This window comes from Papaver somniferum, chromosome 10 (genome assembly GCF_003573695.1).
Source record: "Papaver somniferum cultivar HN1 chromosome 10, ASM357369v1, whole genome shotgun sequence".
Classification (NCBI taxonomy): Eukaryota; Viridiplantae; Streptophyta; class Magnoliopsida; order Ranunculales; family Papaveraceae; genus Papaver; species Papaver somniferum.
The window spans coordinates 102,356,130-102,373,832 of NC_039367.1; the positions used below are offsets into that span (position 1 = coordinate 102,356,130).

Genomic DNA, 17,703 nt, shown 5'->3' on the forward strand with positions numbered 1-17,703 from the left:
CAAGGACAATAACGTTTTTTCTGTCCAGAATTCTAATGGAATCCTTGGAAAAGAAACCCACACGGAAGCATGAGATGATCTTTGTTTCTCAGCATCAAAACCAGGAAACCATTCAATTAGGGATAGCTTTTGATGTCTAAAAAACCAAGCTTCAGCATTCAAAAGCTTGTCTTTTGCTGCTTGGGATTGTAACTTGATGGTGAAGAAACCTCTACTCATAGGAATTAACTGAACCGCACCTTGACCTAGCTTCCATTGATGTTCCAAATCATCTTTCACCTCTTGGAAAGTAATTCCTTTGAAATCTAAACGTCCAATAAGACTGAATTTCCAAATATCACAACCTTCCAAATAGAAAGACTCAGGTAAAATAACCGTACTTTTTCCTTCTTTTAACGTTGGCAATGGTAAAGAACTAAGATCAATAGATGTTGTTGGAAGCTGTTGCTTCCCCTTCACCTGATCAGCATAAGTACGAGACCTAACATGAGACGCATGAGAAGCATCTCCCATCTCAAATCACCCGTAGATGATTGAGAAGAATCAAAAAAATGGAAAAGTTTGAAAACCCTAAACCCTAAGGAAAAATCGCCTCATAGCCAAGAGAGAGAAAAAAATAAAATCGTTGTTCCTTTCATGAAAGCCACTTGTTCCTTAGAGACAAGTTTTTCCAAAACACTTCCCAGTCTGGTAGTTAAAATTTTAGTAAAGATCTTGAAAAAGAAATTACTAAGGCCAATAGGTCTAAAACTCCGAAGAGAATTAGCTCCTCTAACCTTTGCCAGGAGAATAATAAGACTCGAATTAGCCCCACTAGGAGTAAATTTATGTTGCCAGCAAAAAAGAATTGCTACAAATAAATCATGTTGTATAATCTCCCAACAATGCCTATAGAAACAACCCGAGAAACCATCAGGACCCGGAGCACTGTCAGCCCCTAAATCAAAAACAACCTTTTGAATCTCCTCCACCGTAGGCAAACTGTCCATACGTTGTTGTTCCTCCAAAGTAATAGACAAATGATCGTAATCAAAAATCTGATCTTCAACCGGCATTTCCACACCATTAAACTTGTTCTCATAATAAGAAACAACATGTTGGCACAATTGAACCCCATCTGTGATAGTATTACCAGCATCATCCACAAGCTCGGAAATAGTGTTATTACCTCTACGAATGCGAATGGTATTATGCAGAAAACTAGAGTTAGTAGCTCCCTCCAAAAGCCATTTGTTCCTTGCTTTTTGGCGAAGCATAATATTTTGTTGCTTGGTCAAATAATCATTTTTTATTTTTTCTCTCTCCTAATTTTGCTCTGGCGATTTTAGGGTTTTGCACTTTTTCTTCAAAAAAAATTTCACGCGCTTCATCTTGGATCATCACTTTGGTGATTCAAGATGGGTGATAGTTCTCAAAATACTCAGTTGAGAACTCTCACTTATGCTGATCAAGTTAAGGGAAAACAACAGTTGCCAACAACCTCAATAGACCTAAGTTCGCTACCTATTCCAACGGTGAAAGAAGGGAAACTTGCTGTGGTGCTTCCTGAATTGTTCTATTTGGAAGGATGTGATATTTGGAAATTTACCCTTATTGGGAGTTTAGATTTAAAAGGAGTTAACTTTCAAGATGTGAAGAACAACCTTGAGGAACAATGGCAGTTAGGTCAGGGACGTGTCCAATTTGTTCCAATGAATAGGGGTTTCTTTACAATCAAGTTGCAATCACAAGATGATAAAGACAAGTTGTTGAATGTTAAAGCATGGTTTTTCGATCATCAAAAGCTAAACCTAATTGAATGGTTTCCAGGTTTTGACGCTGACAAACAAAGGACCTCACATGCTTCCATGTGGGTCAAGTTTCCAGGCTTGCCGCTAGAGTTTTGGATTGAAAAAACGCTACTTGCCATCGCAAAATCGTTGGGTACTCCAATAGTGCGTACTCTTGAACATGAATATGGACATTTTGCTTCAGTCTTGGTTGACATAAACTTTGCTGAAACGGCTACAGATTCTATTCATGTTATTGTAGGGGGTTTGGACTTCTGGCAGCCGGTGGAGATTCAAAAAAAGCCAAAATTTTGCACAAAGTGTAAGATTATTGGGCATAATGATCAGGAATGCAAGAAACAAACATCAAACTCTTCTGTTCAGGCACCTGCACAATAAAAGAGTAATGCTAATCAGTCTCATACTTCTGGAGATAGGGCTAACAACAATGCCAATCAAGTTAACAATGTTTCTGGTGAGTGGCAAGTTGCTAAACGTTAGAAGGGTAAGAATGCGCCTAAAAATCCAGTTTCCCCTGAAGTTGTAGTTACTAAGGTGGTGGAGGCTAATTTTCTCTCTCATGCGAATTTTTCTCTCCAAAAAATTGAAGAATTTTTTCTTTAGGGTTTTCAACTTTCATCAACGTTTTTCCTTCATTCTAGATCATCTTTGGTGATTTAGGATGGGGGGAAAACCCTGATTCAAACGTGAATAATCATGGGAACAATAAGGTATCTTTTGCTGATTTGGTTAAGGGTAAAAAACCCTATATGTTAACAGATTCAGATTTCTTATCTCTCCCTGAGGCATCAACATATTTGGAAGAACCATCTTTGGTTTTGCCTAATAGTCTTCTTCAAGAGGGACGTGATATATTTCAGTTCAGTCTCATTGGGAGATTGAACTTTAAGGGCTTAAAACTTGCTGATGTTCAAAAGAGTTTGGAGGAACAATGGGGTTTCGGTGCTGGAAGATGTAAGTTAGTTCCAATGACAAAAGGGTTCTTTATCATAAAGTTAACTTCAGCAGATGACAAGGAACGTGTATGGCATGGTGATACTTGGGTTATACAGAATCAACAGCTTAGGGTTTTTAATTTTTACCCAAATTTTGATCCAGAAAGACAGCAAACTTCAAGAGCTTCAGTTTGGATAAGTTTCCCTGGTTTGTACATTGAGTTATGGACTAAGGAAATTCTTCTTTCCATTGCTAAAATTATTGGAAAAACAATTGCTATTGATCAAAAGACATTGTATCATGATGTTGGAAACTATGATGCGGTTCTGATTGATATTGACTTTGCTAAGTTGATTCCTAAAAGAATTCGCTTGAAGGTAAATGGAAAAGAGTTCTGGCAGTATATTGAAATTCAAGACTTAGAGAATGTCAAATTCTGCACTCATTGTAAGTTTATGGGCCAAAAATTTGAGAATTGCCTTGCTGCAAAGAAAATTTTGGGAAGGTAAGTTACTTTCTTTTCAAGATAGAGTTGTTCTTATCAATTCAGTGATAGCGAGTTATGCTATTCACAACATGGCGGTGTACAAATGGCCTAGAAAATTTGTTCAACAGGCTGAAAGAGTTATTCGTAATTTTCTTTGGTCGGGTGATGCTGAAGTTGCAAGGAAATTTGTTGTTGGATATCCAAAGGTTTGTTGTCCGTTGAAGGAAGGGGGTCTTGGTATAACCATCATGGTTGTTACTAATAAGGCTCTTCTAATGAAGCTATGGTGGAGTATTCGTTCTTCTAACAAGAAATGGGCTCGTTTCTTATGGGCGAAATTTACTACTAAGCAGGGTAGTATAAAGCTTTATGGGGTGAATTCTTCTATTTTGCCGGGCATGAAACTGATTCATTCTATTGTTGACAAGAATACCAAGGTTCTCATTGGGGACGGGAGGTCTACATCTCTTTATTTTGATGTTTGGTATGGTAATGAGTGTATTGCTGATATGCTTAATGATACTGACTTGGATAGAAATGTCAAGGTCAGTGATATTATTGTTAATAATGCTTGGATGATGCAGGGAGATCATATTCAGAATTTGGTCCGTGCGGGTGTGGATCTTTCAAATTTGCCTTTGTTACAAGGAGGGAATGATTGTAGAGTTTGGATGCCGGAGATGAATGGCCACTTTTCAGTCTCTTCAGCAAAGAATATCATTAGAAGGGCGTATCCAAAATCAGCAATTTATGGTCTTTTGTGGAGGAAAGAAATTCATCCCAAATTGGATGCTCAGAATTGGAAGATATGTCGTGAGGTTTGTGCAACTCAAGATAAGATCAAGAGTAGATTCAAAGTTGAAATGGCCAACAAATGTTACTTGTGCAACATGGAGGAAGAATCTTTGGAGCATATTATTTGGAGTTGTACGTTTGCAACTCAAATTTGGCAGTGGTGTTCAGGTTTGTTTAATCTAACACCTTATTATGATATTGTGAATTCATATAAATCAGCAAAGGGTAGAAGTATAATTGTCAAAGATTCATGGCTTTTATCTATTTTGGTGATTCGCTCGGAATTATGGCAAACAAGAAATAAGGCATGTTTTCAGAATTCTTCTGTTAGCATTCATTTTTTTAAGAAGAGAGTGTTCTATTTGATTAGTGAATACGCTGGTCGTTTGAAGGGTTTCATGCATAATACTACAACGGACTTGGATCTTTTGAACTTTTTCCGTGTGATGCATAGGAAGGTTAAGCAGGTTCAGCCAATTGAGTGCTTTTGGAGTCCGCCAAATAGGGATGAAATTTTATTATGTTGTGATGGAGCAGCCAAAGGAAATCCGGGTATAGCTGGAGCTGGTGTTGTTGTTCGTGATGCTGATTGTAATTTTTTGGGTGCTATGAGTATTGGTTTGGGTTCTACTACTAATTTCTTAGCTGAACTTTATGGTATTATTGTTGGTTTGGAGTGGGCTATGAAGTGGAATGTTAAAAGAGTGGTTGTACGTTCTGATTCAATGGGAACAATTAAGACATTGACGGGTACAAATCTTCCTTGGTTTGTCAAGCACAGATGGAGAAGAATACAAAACAATTATGACTCTATTCGTTTTGTTCATACTTATCGTGAGGCTAATTTTGCAGCAGACAAGATGGCTAAAAGGGGATGTTATCTTCGTAATGGTGAAGGTTTAAATTATGATGAAAGGCCTGATTTCCTTTTGTCTTTAGAATTTCCTAATGTTGTTTATTTCATATTCAAGTAGTTTGTAAGTTTTTGGGGTCTTCTGACCTCTTTTCTTATGAACACTTTGTACATATTGGTTATTCATTAATACAACATGGATTTAGCAAAAAAAAAATAAAATTTTGGGAGGTTCTAATGCTGAAAAGAAGTCACCTACTGTGAACATTAAGAATGGAAAAGAAGGAAAATCAATCAACTCTGTTTGGAAAGAAGTTAGTGAAACTTCCCAGGCAGGCCGTGCAGTTGACGTCAATAATGTGCAGGCTGGTAAGGAGAGTATAGTTATTGTTTCCTATGAAAACCATGCAGATAACATTAACAATATTGCAGCAAGGGAAGGTGTTCAGTCCGGGAAGGGGAATGTGACAGAAGTGGCAACAAATAGTAACTTTATTTCTAAGGATACTACAGTTCAAGAGTGCGATGAGGATAAACTGTTGGAGGAAGAGCTTAATAATTCTTTTGTAGAATATAGGGAAGCACACCTCAAACTGATCAAGTGTAAGAATACTATTGCTGCGAAAAAAGATATTGCTGCACGAATTAAATCTGCTACTGAAGTTAATGTAGCTGTTACGCAAGTTCAAACTGGGATAAGGCAAGAGTCAGGAAATAACGTGGAATCTGGCTTGGAGATTCAGACAACTTCCGTGCCCAAAAAGAACATTGAGTCCTTATCCAAGCATAATCAGGTAAGTTCCATATCCAACTTGGTTATGGAAACTCAGCAACAACCCGTGTCCAATGAAAACTCTGAGGTTATGTCCGTGCAATGTCATACTCAGGCCGTGAATATCTCTCATGGTTTGAATACAAAGCCAGGGTCCTTAGAAGACTCGGTTTTAGAATCTTCTTCAAAACAAGAGTCCGTCAATAAGAATATTCAGGCCAAGCAAGCTGATAATCAGGTCGTGAATAATTCTCAAGGCTTGATTACTAAATCAGGGTCATCGAAAGAGGATTGGACAAAAGTAAAGGGTAAGAGTTCCCCAAACAAAGGTACTCCGTTTAAATTTAAATCTTTTGAAACTCCTTTTGTGGATGCGCTTTTTCAAACAGAATTAGTGGTGAATAACAAATATGGTGCCCTGGCATCTGAGTTAGGCCTTGCTAATGATTCTAGTAAGGCTTTGGTGGAGGAGGAAAAAGATGATTCTAGTGACTCGGATATTAGTATGGGTTCAAAAGATTGGGGTGAATTTGATGCAGATATTCTAGCAAGGAAACAAGCTAGAAAAGTGGCCAAGCAAGCTGCGAAAATCATGACTACGAATTCTAGGTCCAATGTAGAAAATCCTAGCCTAATCGGGTTGGACGAATGTGTTTTTGATATGAATAATATTTTGACAAATGAGGAACTAGAGGAGGCAAGCACCATTCAGAATGATGAAGTGCGTGCTAATTTCATTAGAGAGTCAGCCTTTAGAAAAGAGTATTTCAAGGGAAAAAAGGAGCAAATGGATAGAATGTCAACTAAGAAGAAAGCACAATCTCCTATTAAGCTTGTTCCGGGTGGTAATTATGCTTCAGATGAAAATGGAGAGGATTATGACTATGATGAAACCTATGATGATTCTGAAGATGTTTACAAGGAGTCTTATGGAGACTATGATTTAACTCAATTTATTGCTGGTCTCATTCCCAAGAAGAAGAAATTTAGAGTTGGAAATAAGGGACGAAAATGTTTCTAGTTTTCTTCTTTTTGCATGTTTTTTCGTGTTTAGGAGCTTATTTTATGAGTTTTTAGATTTTTTTTTCCCCTTTGGTTTATGGGGGTGGGGAGTCCTAGAGCCTCCAATTTTGTAATTCTTGTAATTACGTTTTTTTGCTTTAATAAACCATTTTGACCTAGCAAAAAAAAAAAGTGGAGGCTAATAATTTGGAGTATACTGCTCATATGGTGAAATCTCTTCAGGACCTGATGGTTTCTCTAGATGTTTTTACAGACATTGTTGGGACGTGATTCAACAAGACTTATACAATGCTATTATTTATTGTTGGCAGCAACAAAGGATTCTTAATGGGGTAAATTCTAGTCTTCTGATTTTATTGGCCAAGGTAAGGGGTGCTAATACTCTTCGTAACTTTCGGCCTATTGGTCTTAGTAATTTTTTCTTTAAAATTTTTACTAAGATCCTAGCTACAAGACTTGGAAGTGTCTTGATAAGCTGGTTTCAGAGGAGCAAGTTGCTTTTATGAAGGTTATAAATATTCATGAGAACATCAGTGTGGCGTCGGAGATGGTGAATGATCTGAAAACTAAGCGGAAAGATGGCAATGTGGGCCTAAAGCTAGACATTACTCAAGCTTTTAACACGGTTAGTTGGTCTTTTGTCTTAGAGGTGTTTCGAAGGTATGGTTTTCCCCAAAGCTGGTGTTCTTGGATTTATTCGATTCTCAGTTCAGCCCGTATTTCTATCCTCCTATATGGTAGTCCAGAAGGTTTTTTCAAGATTAATAGAGGCCCGCGTCAAGGTGATCCTTTGTCTCCTCTTATCTTCATGTTGATTGAAGATGTTCTTAGTAGAAACCTCACCAAGCTCTTTCTTGAGAAGAAAATGACGCCAATGCTTTCGAAAAAAGGTATTTCTCCTACTCATCTTTTTTTCGCTGATGAGATAATGATATTTTGCAAAGGTAACTTGAAGAGTTTGCATAATCTTCTTACGTTGCTTGGTAAATATCAATCGGCCTCGGGTCAAACAGTATGTCGTCAAAAAAACAAGGTTTTTTATGGAGGTGGAACCTTGAGTCGTTGTAGAACTATCACGGATTTACTTGGTATGGAAGTCTGTACTTTCCCGGACAGATATTTAGGTGTTCAAATTATGCCTGGAGCTGTTAAATATCGTCATATAAGTAATGTTATTGATAAAATCAAGAAGCAACTTTCAGTTTGGAAAGGAAAAATGCTTTCTTTTCAAGACCGTGTGGTTCTTATTAACTCTGTGATTTATAGCTATGCCATTCACAATATGGTTGTTTACAAATGGCCAACGAAGTTCATTATGCAATGTGAGCGGGTTATACGCAATTTTCTTTGGTCCGGGGATTCGGAAGTTGCGAGGAAGTTTGTGGTTGGTTTTGACAAAGTTTGCAGCCCTGTGAAGGAAGGTGGTTTGAGTATTATAAGTATGGCAGTTACAAATAGGGCTCTTCTCATGAAATTTTGGTGTAGTATTCGTTCTTCTAATAAGAAGTGGGCGCGTTTCTTACGGGAGAAATATACTACGCAGACTGGTAGAATTAAGCAATATGGTGTGAACTCTTCTATCTTGCCTGGTGTTAGATTGGTTCATAATGTTGTGGATAGAAATACGAAAGTGCTTCTTGGTGATGGGCGAGCCACTTCTCTTTATTATGATGTTTGGAATGGTTATGAATGTATTGCTGATATTCTTGGTGATAATGAGCTGGATAGTACTGTCATGGCAAGTACTTTGCTTTCTAACAATGAATGGCAGCTGCAAGGCGATCATATTCAGAATTTGCTTCGTGCGGGAGTGGATTTGAATAACTTACCAACGCCACAAGGAGGAGATGATCATAGAGTCCGGATGCCGGAGATGAGAGGTAACTTTACTGTCAGTTCAGCAAAACAGCTAATAAGGAAGAAGTATAATGTCTTGGACGTGTATGGGCTGTTGTGGAGGAAGGTTATACATCCAAACTTAGCTGCACAAATTGGAAGTTGGTGCGAGAAGCTTGTGCTACGCAAGACAAAATCAGGATCAGATGCAGGGTCAATCTTGTTAATAAGTGTTACCTTTGCAAGTCCGATGAAGAGTCCTTGAAGCATATTTTATGGAGTTGTTCCTTTGCAACTCAAATTTGGCAATGAATCTCAGGTATTTTTTCCTTGCAGGCTAACTATAATTTGATTGATTCTTATAAATCCTCTAAAGGAAGGAGCCGTATTATAAAGGATCTTTGGCTTTTGGCACTTATGGTGATTCGAGCTGAACTGTGGCATGCTAGAAATCTGGCGTATTTTCAAAACAAGACAATTAATGTAAGATTTTTCAAGTAGCGGGTGTTCCATTTAATTCATGAATATTCAGTCCGTACAAAGAGTTTTATGCACAACTCCACTGCGGACTTGTATGTTCTGAATTTTTTCCGTGTAAGGCATCGACAAGTGAAGTTTTTTCAACCTGTTGAGTGCTTTTGGACTCCTCCAAATAGGGACGAGATGTTATTATGTTGTGACGGTGGGGCCAAGGGTAACCCAGGAATCGCATGGGCTGGAGTTGTGGCTCGAGATGCAGATTGTAATTTTATTGGCGCAATGAGTATTGGACTTGGTAGAACAAACAATTTCCTTGCTGAACTTTATGGTATCAGTGTGGGACTAGAGTGGGCGCTCAAATGGGTTGTTAGGAAGATTCTAATGCGTTCAGATTCTATGGGGGCTGTAATGGCCTTTATTAATTCTAATATGCCATGGTTTGCAAGGCAGCGGTGGAGGAAAATTCAAGAAAGCTATGATTCTATTCGTTTTGTTGATACTTATCGGGAAGCTAATTTTGCAGCTGATGCAATGGCCAAAAGAGGTTATTTTCTAAGGAATGGTGAAGGCCTAAATTATGATGAGGGACCTTATTTTCTAAATTCATTAGAATACCCTAATGTCTCTTACTTCAGATTTAAGTAGTTTGTAAGTTTTTGGGGTCTTCGGACCTCTTTTCTTGTAAACTTTTTGTAAATATTTTGCTATTCATCAATAGAATTTTGGACTTACCAAAACAAAATCCCAAAAGCTCCTTCACTGCATTGAATTAGGTAACGTCCAAAGGGTCCTCATCAGAAGACCGGATAGCAGACTCCAAAAACGCAACTGAGATTGCTTTAGACGAATGTTCACATTTCCAAAAACATTGAGATTCCAATCTTTCAACGCCTGTTTAAGCCTCTTCAACTTGAAAGGAAAAATGAAAGACGGATTACCCACTACCGGCGCATTCCAACTGTCATTTACAAGTCTTAAAAAATCAGGACGCAAATTAATAAAAGGATAACCTATAAGAGGAGAGTGATCAGAAACTTCCCTTGGAAGAGCTTTACACCGCCAATTCTCATACTTATCAAACCAAGCCTCATTGATAATAGCTCGATAAAGCTTACTGATAATTCTACGAGTTCTAGACTAACCATTTTCCTAAGTAAAATTACTTCCCAAGGAATCAGCCTCAAATAAATTATTATCGTCCATCCAATCATTGAACTCACTAAATACCGAAAGGCGTGGTTCCACTCCACCTTTTTTCTCTTCATTGCGCAGAACGCAATTAAAATCACCCATCACGAGCCACGGAATACTTACATCGGGTTCATCAAGTTGTTGCCACAATTTACGTCTGCTGATCTGAATAGATTTAGCATGTACAAAGAGATAAGCACCCCTTTTGTAGTAATAGTAATTGCATGGAGACTCATATTAACAACAACAGGTTTAGCAAAATCAGAAGACCAAAAAATCCAAATATTTCCAAGAAAAGAATTCGTGGAATTATGGATTACATCACTAGCAAAACCCGGGATATTTAGTCTTGATATGAACCTAGAAGAGCAAAGCACCTTAGGTTCAGCAATACAAAAAATCACAGGCTTAAATTCTCTAACCAACTCTTTAAGTTTATCTTGCGCAATATCCCTTGCCACACCATTCCTAAGAATGTTGAATTTTTTATACGTTAACTCAAAAAAGTCTACACACTTCATTATAAGTCGGAAATTGATTTATGAAACTAAATTGTAAACTAGATTATGTATTTTAACGAATCCCCTGGATAGTAGATACTAGTGCTACGAGATATAATTCAGATACCAATTTTAGGAGAGAGGAAAGAGAATGTCCGTTTTTTTCTCTTTTTGGCGATTTTGGAAAACCAATTTTTTTCACGTTTAGGGTTTCAAGCTTTACGTATTTGGATTATCAGAATCAATTCTTTGATTCATGATGATTAATTCTTCAGTTAACATTCCTAGTAGCTCAAATCAGAGCCATGCTAAAACAGTTTCTTTTGCTGAAAAAGTTAGGGAACGTAAAACCCTAAATCCAACTTCAGTTGATATTTCTTTGTTACCAAACCCTACTCTTGTTGAGGGTGAGCCAGCTCTTGTCATTCCTAATGATTATTATCAGGAAGGGTGTAAGCCATTTCAACATAGCTTCATTGCTGGGCTGGATGCTACAGGTTTAAAGTTTGTGGAGGTTCAAAAAATCCTTGAAAATCAATGGAAACTTAAGAATAGGTGTAAGTTTATACCTATGAGCAAAGGATTCTTTGTTATTATGTTATCATCATAATTGGACAAGGAGAAGATACGTGCTAAAAGTGGTTTGTCAATCAACAAATTCTGAGGTTGATTGATTGGTACCCAGGTTTTAATCCTGATAAACAAAGAACGTCCCATGCAGCTGTTTGGGTTCGTTTTCTTGGTCTCCCTATTGAGATATGGACTGAGAGATCATTACTTTCTATTGGGAAAATCCTTGGAACACCAATTGTGGTGGATCAAAGAACCCTAAATCTGGAATATGGTCACTTCGCAGCTGTTTTGGTAGATATAGACTTCGCAAAGCATATTCCTGAGCGCATCTCTATCACTGCAGGAGGTAAATTTTTTTGGCAATATGTTGATATACCAAATTCACCTAAATTCTGTTTATCTTGCAATATTATTGGGCATGTTGATGGTGAATGCAAAAAGAAGAATAGCATGAAGACTGCTGGTAAGGAAAAACAGATTGTTCATAAACCTACAATCCAAGTTTGGCAAGCAAAATCAGCTAAAACTGATGAGGAAGAGGAGAAGTCTTTGAATCTGGATAATATGGTTGGTGCTTCAGCTAATGATACACAGTTGAAGGAGGAGCTTGATCGCTCTGAATCTGAGGTTCGTGAAGCTCAGCTTAGATTGCAAAACGCAATTGCAGCCAAGGAAGCGCTTGCTGCACGTACACAATCTGCTCATGCAGACCATGCAAAAGTTACACAAGTGACATCTAATACTCAAATTCAGTCCGAGAAGAAGCAAAACTCTGAAGTTCAGTCCGTGTATGAGTTGGAAACCCAGACAAGGGTCGTGAACAAACAAAATTTCGTGGCTAAATCTGTGAACAAAGATGGGATACAGGCCGTGAACAAACCAAAACCTAAATCTTTTAAAACTTCAGAAATTGTTGGGTCTCGTGAAACTACAGCTAAAGAAGATAATGCACGTACAGATTCTATCAATGCAGGCCATGCAGATGCACTTGATCAGTCTGGTGCTCAGTCCGTGGTTGAATTGATAAAACATAAAAACACTCCTACTGAAGTTATTGATGAAGCTAATCAGTTGGAAAAGGAGCTTGCTAAATCTGTTGTTGAGTTGCGTGAAGCTCAGATGAAGTTTATTCATTGTAAAAATACTATTGCAGCTCAGAAAGATATAGCTTTACGTAAAAATCAAGAAGACATGGCTGCACAGAGTTTTTCTAAAGACGAATGAACTGAAGTGAAAGGAAAGAAGTCCCCTAGTAAAGGTACTTATTTCTCTTTTACTCCTTTTGAGAATGATTATACTCCTTTTGTGGATGAGTTGATGCAAACTGAAGTTGTGGTTAAAAACAAATTTGGTGTCCTAGCATCTGAGTTAGGCCTTGATAAAGTTATTATTGAGGAGGACGAGGAGGAGGAACAATTGGAATCTAGTGACTCAGATGTTAGTATGGGCTCTAAAAACTGGGGTGAGGTTGATGCTGACATTTTAGCAAGGAAAAAATCTAGGAAAGTTGCCAAACAGGCTGCTAATATTATAGCAAAGCGTTCTTTGCAATCTGCTTCAAGTTTGGAATCTTCTCCAAGCAAGTCTATTAAGGAATCTCCGAGCCGTGACACTAACATGGAAATTCAAGCGGGGTTGGTTGATACTGTTTTTGATAAGAATAATATTTTGTCTAAGGAAGAATTAGAGGTGGCAAGCAATATTCAGTTGGAAGATGTGCGTGCTCAGTTCATTAGAAGTCCAGCTTTTAGACAAGAATATTTCAAAGAAAAGAGGGAGCAAATGGAAAGAATGAATTCAAAGAAAAAATCTCCTAGTAAGTTGTCTCCTATTAAGCTTGTTCCTGGTAACTTTGTCACTGAGGATGAAGACGGAGAGTTTTATGTGGATGAAGATGAAGATATCTTGGGTAATTATGCTTTTGATACGGATATTATGAATGAAATTTTTTCTAAGAGCAAATCGTATAGAGTTGGTAGTAGCAGAAGTAAATTGAAAGGAGTTGGCTATAGATATAGGTAGCTTCTTTTAATTTTCTTTTTTGTGGTTATTACTTTTGTTATTTCTTAAAAGTTATTTAGGCCCCTTTGGTTTATGGGGGTAGGGAGTTTTGTGCTCCAAATTTGTAATTCTTGTAATTACGCTTTTTTGTTATAATAAACTTTGGACTTAACGAAAAAAAAATGTAAACTAGATAATCTCATCTTTAACAGAACAAGTTTGAAAAATGTATTGTAATCACAAATAATATGTTCTAAGGAATTACGTCTAGTACAAATTGCATTTCTATGTACGTTGATTCCAGAAAATATGAAGAAAGTCAAACTTCACAATAGCAGAAGGATGAAAGACCAGGCAGAACTAATCCAAATTCTAACAAATTTCATCTATCTTGAATCAAATAGAAAGACAAAGCCAACACAAAAATAAAGAGTTCATAAAAATGTTGAATTTTTTATACTTTTTTTTTGCTAAGTCAAATATATTGAAAAAAAAAAAAGATATTTACAAGATAGGTGAAGGAGAAAAGGGATCAGAGAAACCCCTAAAAAACTCCTAAAACCTATTTAAAACGATAATAAATTACATTTGGAAACTCAATAGAACTTAAAAAAACTGGTCGACCTTCAAAGTGAAAACCAACCCCGTCCTCTAATAAACAACCACGCTTTGCCATTGTATCAGCTGCAAAATTTGCCTCTCTAAAAGAATGCTCAAAACGAATTGAACCATATAAACCTTTAACTTCCATCCATCTTTGCCTAGCAAACCAAGGAACGTTATCTTCTTCTAAAGCCCTCAACACACTTGTAGAATCTGATCTAATAACAATGCACGTATAACCCCACTGAACTGCCCACTCCATACCCACAATAATACCATACAATTCAGCCAAATAATTAGAAGTAACTCCCAAACCAATACACATTGCACCTACCACTTCACAATTTGCATTCCTTGCAACAGCACCAGCTCCCGCCACCCCAGGATTACCTCTTGATGCGCCATCCGTGCACAAAAGCAATTCATTATCATTAGGAGGAAACCAAAAACACTCCTTGGGATCAATAAACTTCACCTTTCTATGCCGAACCCTAAAGAAATCTAGAATTCTCAAGTCATCCATAGAATTATGCATATAACTCTTCATACGAACTGAATAATCTTGCATCAGACTAAAAACACGTTTTTGAAATAAAGACCAACAAGGTTCTTCTTTTCATACACTTTTTTATTCCTAGTGAACCATAATTCTGATCGCACAACCAAATTCACTACCAACCACAAATCCTTAACAATACCACTATGATTTTTTGCCTTTTGGTAAGAAGTAATGATATCATAATTAGGTTTAATTTTGAAAATACCTTCAATCCACTCCCAAGCTTGACGCGCAAAATTACAGCTCCAAAGAATATGATGGAGAGACTCCTCCTCAATCTGACACACACTACATTTAGATGCAAGTTGAATTTTAAATCTACTACGTACCTTATCAAGAGTAGCACACGCACCACGAATAAACTTCCAGTTTTGAGCCGCCAAAGAAGGATGCACCACCCTCTTCCATAACAACCCCGCCTCCTTCAAAATAGGATATTTCTTCCTAATCAATTCCCTAGCTGACTTGACAGAAAATTTACCTTGTAAATCAGGCATCCAAAAACGCCTATCCACTCCCATATGAATTTTTGGTAAATCCTGTTGCAACACACCAGCACCTAAAAGGAGTTGTGAATGAACTCCATGAATCTGCCAATCACCTTGCACAATAATATCACTCACACGAGCTGATCTGTCTAAATCCATGCGATTTAAAACACTAGCTAAGGTTGTATTTCCATACCATATATCAAAGAATAAAGAAGTATCCCTACCGTCACCAATAAAACATTTCGTGTTGTTCACCATCTCCTTATGAACCCAACGAAGACCTGGAAGAATAGAAGATTTCACCCCTGCCATCTTAATACGACCATCCCTACAAGTGAATTTGGCTTCCAAAAACCTCGCCCACCTCTTACGAGAAGATTTTATAGCCCACCACAATTTCATCAGCAAAGCTTTATTCATAGTCCTTAGGCTAGTGATCCCAAGACCACCTTCCTTTAAAGGACTACAAATCTTATCAAAACCAACTACAAAAGCTCTAGAAAGATTAGAATCACCCGACCACAGAAAATTACGAATCACACGCTCACACTGAAGTGTGAATTTTACCGGCCATTTGTACACAGCCATGTTATGAATAGAATAACTCGAAAGAACATTCTTAACAAGCACAACCCTATCTGAAAAGATAACATCTTACCTTTCAGAACCGAAAGTTGATCCCTCAACTTATCAACAACGTTGCTGATGTGACTATACTTAACCATCCCCGGCATCACCTTAACTCCCAAATATCTATCAGGAAAGTTAGAAATTGCCATACCTAAGAAAGATGCAATGGTCTGGCGCCTACTCAAAGTCCCACCACCAAAGTAGATCTTGCTCTTCTCCCTACAAACCCTCTGACCAGAAGCTTGTTGGTAATTCTCCAAAAGTTTCACCAGATTCTTCACACTCTTCATATTTCCCTTGCAAAAAATCATAATATCATCAGCAAAAAATAAATGAGTAGGAGCAATACCCTTACGTTTTACCATATAAGCCATATCCTTATTCTGAAAGAGTTTAGAGATGTTGCGGCTAAGCACATCCTCAATCAAAACAAAAATCAGAGGAGATAGAGGATCCCCCTGCCGTAATCCCCTATTAATCTTGAAATAACCCTCCGGACTACCATTAAGAAGAATAGAAATACGCGCCGAATCCAGAATTTTCCAAATCCAAGAGCACCAATCTTCAGAAAAACCATACCTTCTAAAAACCTCAAGAACAAAAGACCAGCTCACCGTATCAAAAGCCTGAGAGATATCAAGCTTCAAACCCAAATTACCATCCTTCCTTTTGATGTGCAATTCATTCACCATCTCAGAAGCTAAACTAATATTCTCATGTATATTCCTACCCTTCATGAAAGCTACTTGCTCTTCAGACACCAATTTCCCAACACCGTACCAAGCCTAGTAGCCAAGATTTTAGTAAAAATCTTAAAAAAGAAATTACTTAAACCAATCGGCCTAAAGTTCTTCAACCTAGCAGCTCCCCTAACCTTTGCAAGCAAAAGAATAAGACTAGAATTAACCCCATTAGGAATGGTTTTAGAGGACCAGCAATAAGTAACCGCTAAAATCAGATCCTTTTGAATAATCTCCCAACAATGTCTATAAAAACACCCCGAGAAACCATCTGGACCTGGCGCACTATCAGCTCCCAAATCAAAAACCGCCTGTTTAATCTCATCACAAGTAGGAATAGCATCCAACATATGCGACTCTTCCACAGAAATAGAAACATGATCATAATCAAAAGAGAGTCACTTACCTGACCATCCTCACCATTGAATTTAGCCTGATAGTAAGAAACCACATGATCACTAAGATGAACCGGATCAGTAATAGTACTCCCATCTTCAGCAACAAGCTCCGAGATTGTATTAGCACTTCTACGAATTTTAATAGAGTTGTGAAAGAAAGAAGTGTTACTAGAACCCTCCAACAACCACTGATTTCTAGATTTTTGCTTTAACATTATATGCTGCTGCCTTTGAATATCTTGAACCTCAACAAGAGCATCCTTCATATTATTAAGTTTTGAAACATCAAAGGGATCTTCTGAATTTCTACTAGCTACCTCAAACTTAAGCGTTGCTTGCTTTAGCCTCGCATTGACATTACCAAAAACCATTTGATTCCATAACTTAATTGCCTCCTTCAACCGCTTCAATTTGAAAGGAAAATAAAACCATGATTACCATAAACCGGCGCCATCCAAGATAACTCCACCATCTTCAAAAAATCCGGATGAGAAAACCACATCTTCTGTATACGAAAAGGAGCACGTCTAGGCCTAGGATCACAAAAAGGAAAACCAATAAGAGTCGAATGGTCAGAAACTTCCCTCGGAAGAGCTTTACACCGCCAATTCGAAAACTTAGACAGCCAAGGTTCATTAATAATAGCACGATCCAACTTACTAATAATTCTACCAACACCAATCTGACCATTGGTCCAAGTAAACTTAGACCCCAAAGAATCAGCTTCAAACAAGTTATTATCCTCCATCCAATCAGAAAACTCATTAATACAAGAGAGACGAGTTGCCCTACCCCCTTTCTTTTCATCTTGACGAAGAACACAATTGAAATCACCCATAACCAACCAAGGAGTAGTTATCAACCGCTTCAAGTTGACTCCAAAGCCTCCTACGAAAAACTTGAATATAACTAGCATGAACAAAAGAGATAAGAACCCCCTCAGTTTTAACCGTAATGGCTTGTTTAGACATATTAATCACCACCGGCTCCTCAATACAATCATCCCAAAGAATCCACAAATTACCCAAAGAACTAGAAGTAGAAT

The 17,703-nt window shown here is 37.7% G+C and overlaps 2 protein-coding genes across 2 annotated transcripts in view; both read left to right on the plus strand.

Moving 5' to 3' along the window:
* The first annotated feature begins 1,397 nt into the window (after positions 1 to 1,397).
* On the plus strand, positions 1,398 to 2,168 carry LOC113316038. The gene has a single exon (XM_026564272.1). The coding sequence runs from the start codon at positions 1,398 to 1,400 to the stop codon at positions 2,166 to 2,168; it is 771 nt and encodes a 256-aa protein (XP_026420057.1).
* A 9,632-nt stretch (positions 2,169 to 11,800) lies between these two features.
* Positions 11,801 to 17,703, plus strand: part of LOC113316040 — a 51,155-nt gene continuing 45,252 nt past the window's right edge. Inside the window, exons 1-2 of the mRNA XM_026564273.1 lie at positions 11,801 to 12,371; positions 12,597 to 12,673. Coding sequence (XP_026420058.1) covers positions 11,801 to 12,371; positions 12,597 to 12,673 — 648 coding nt within the window. The remainder of the gene's footprint in view (positions 12,372 to 12,596; positions 12,674 to 17,703) is intronic.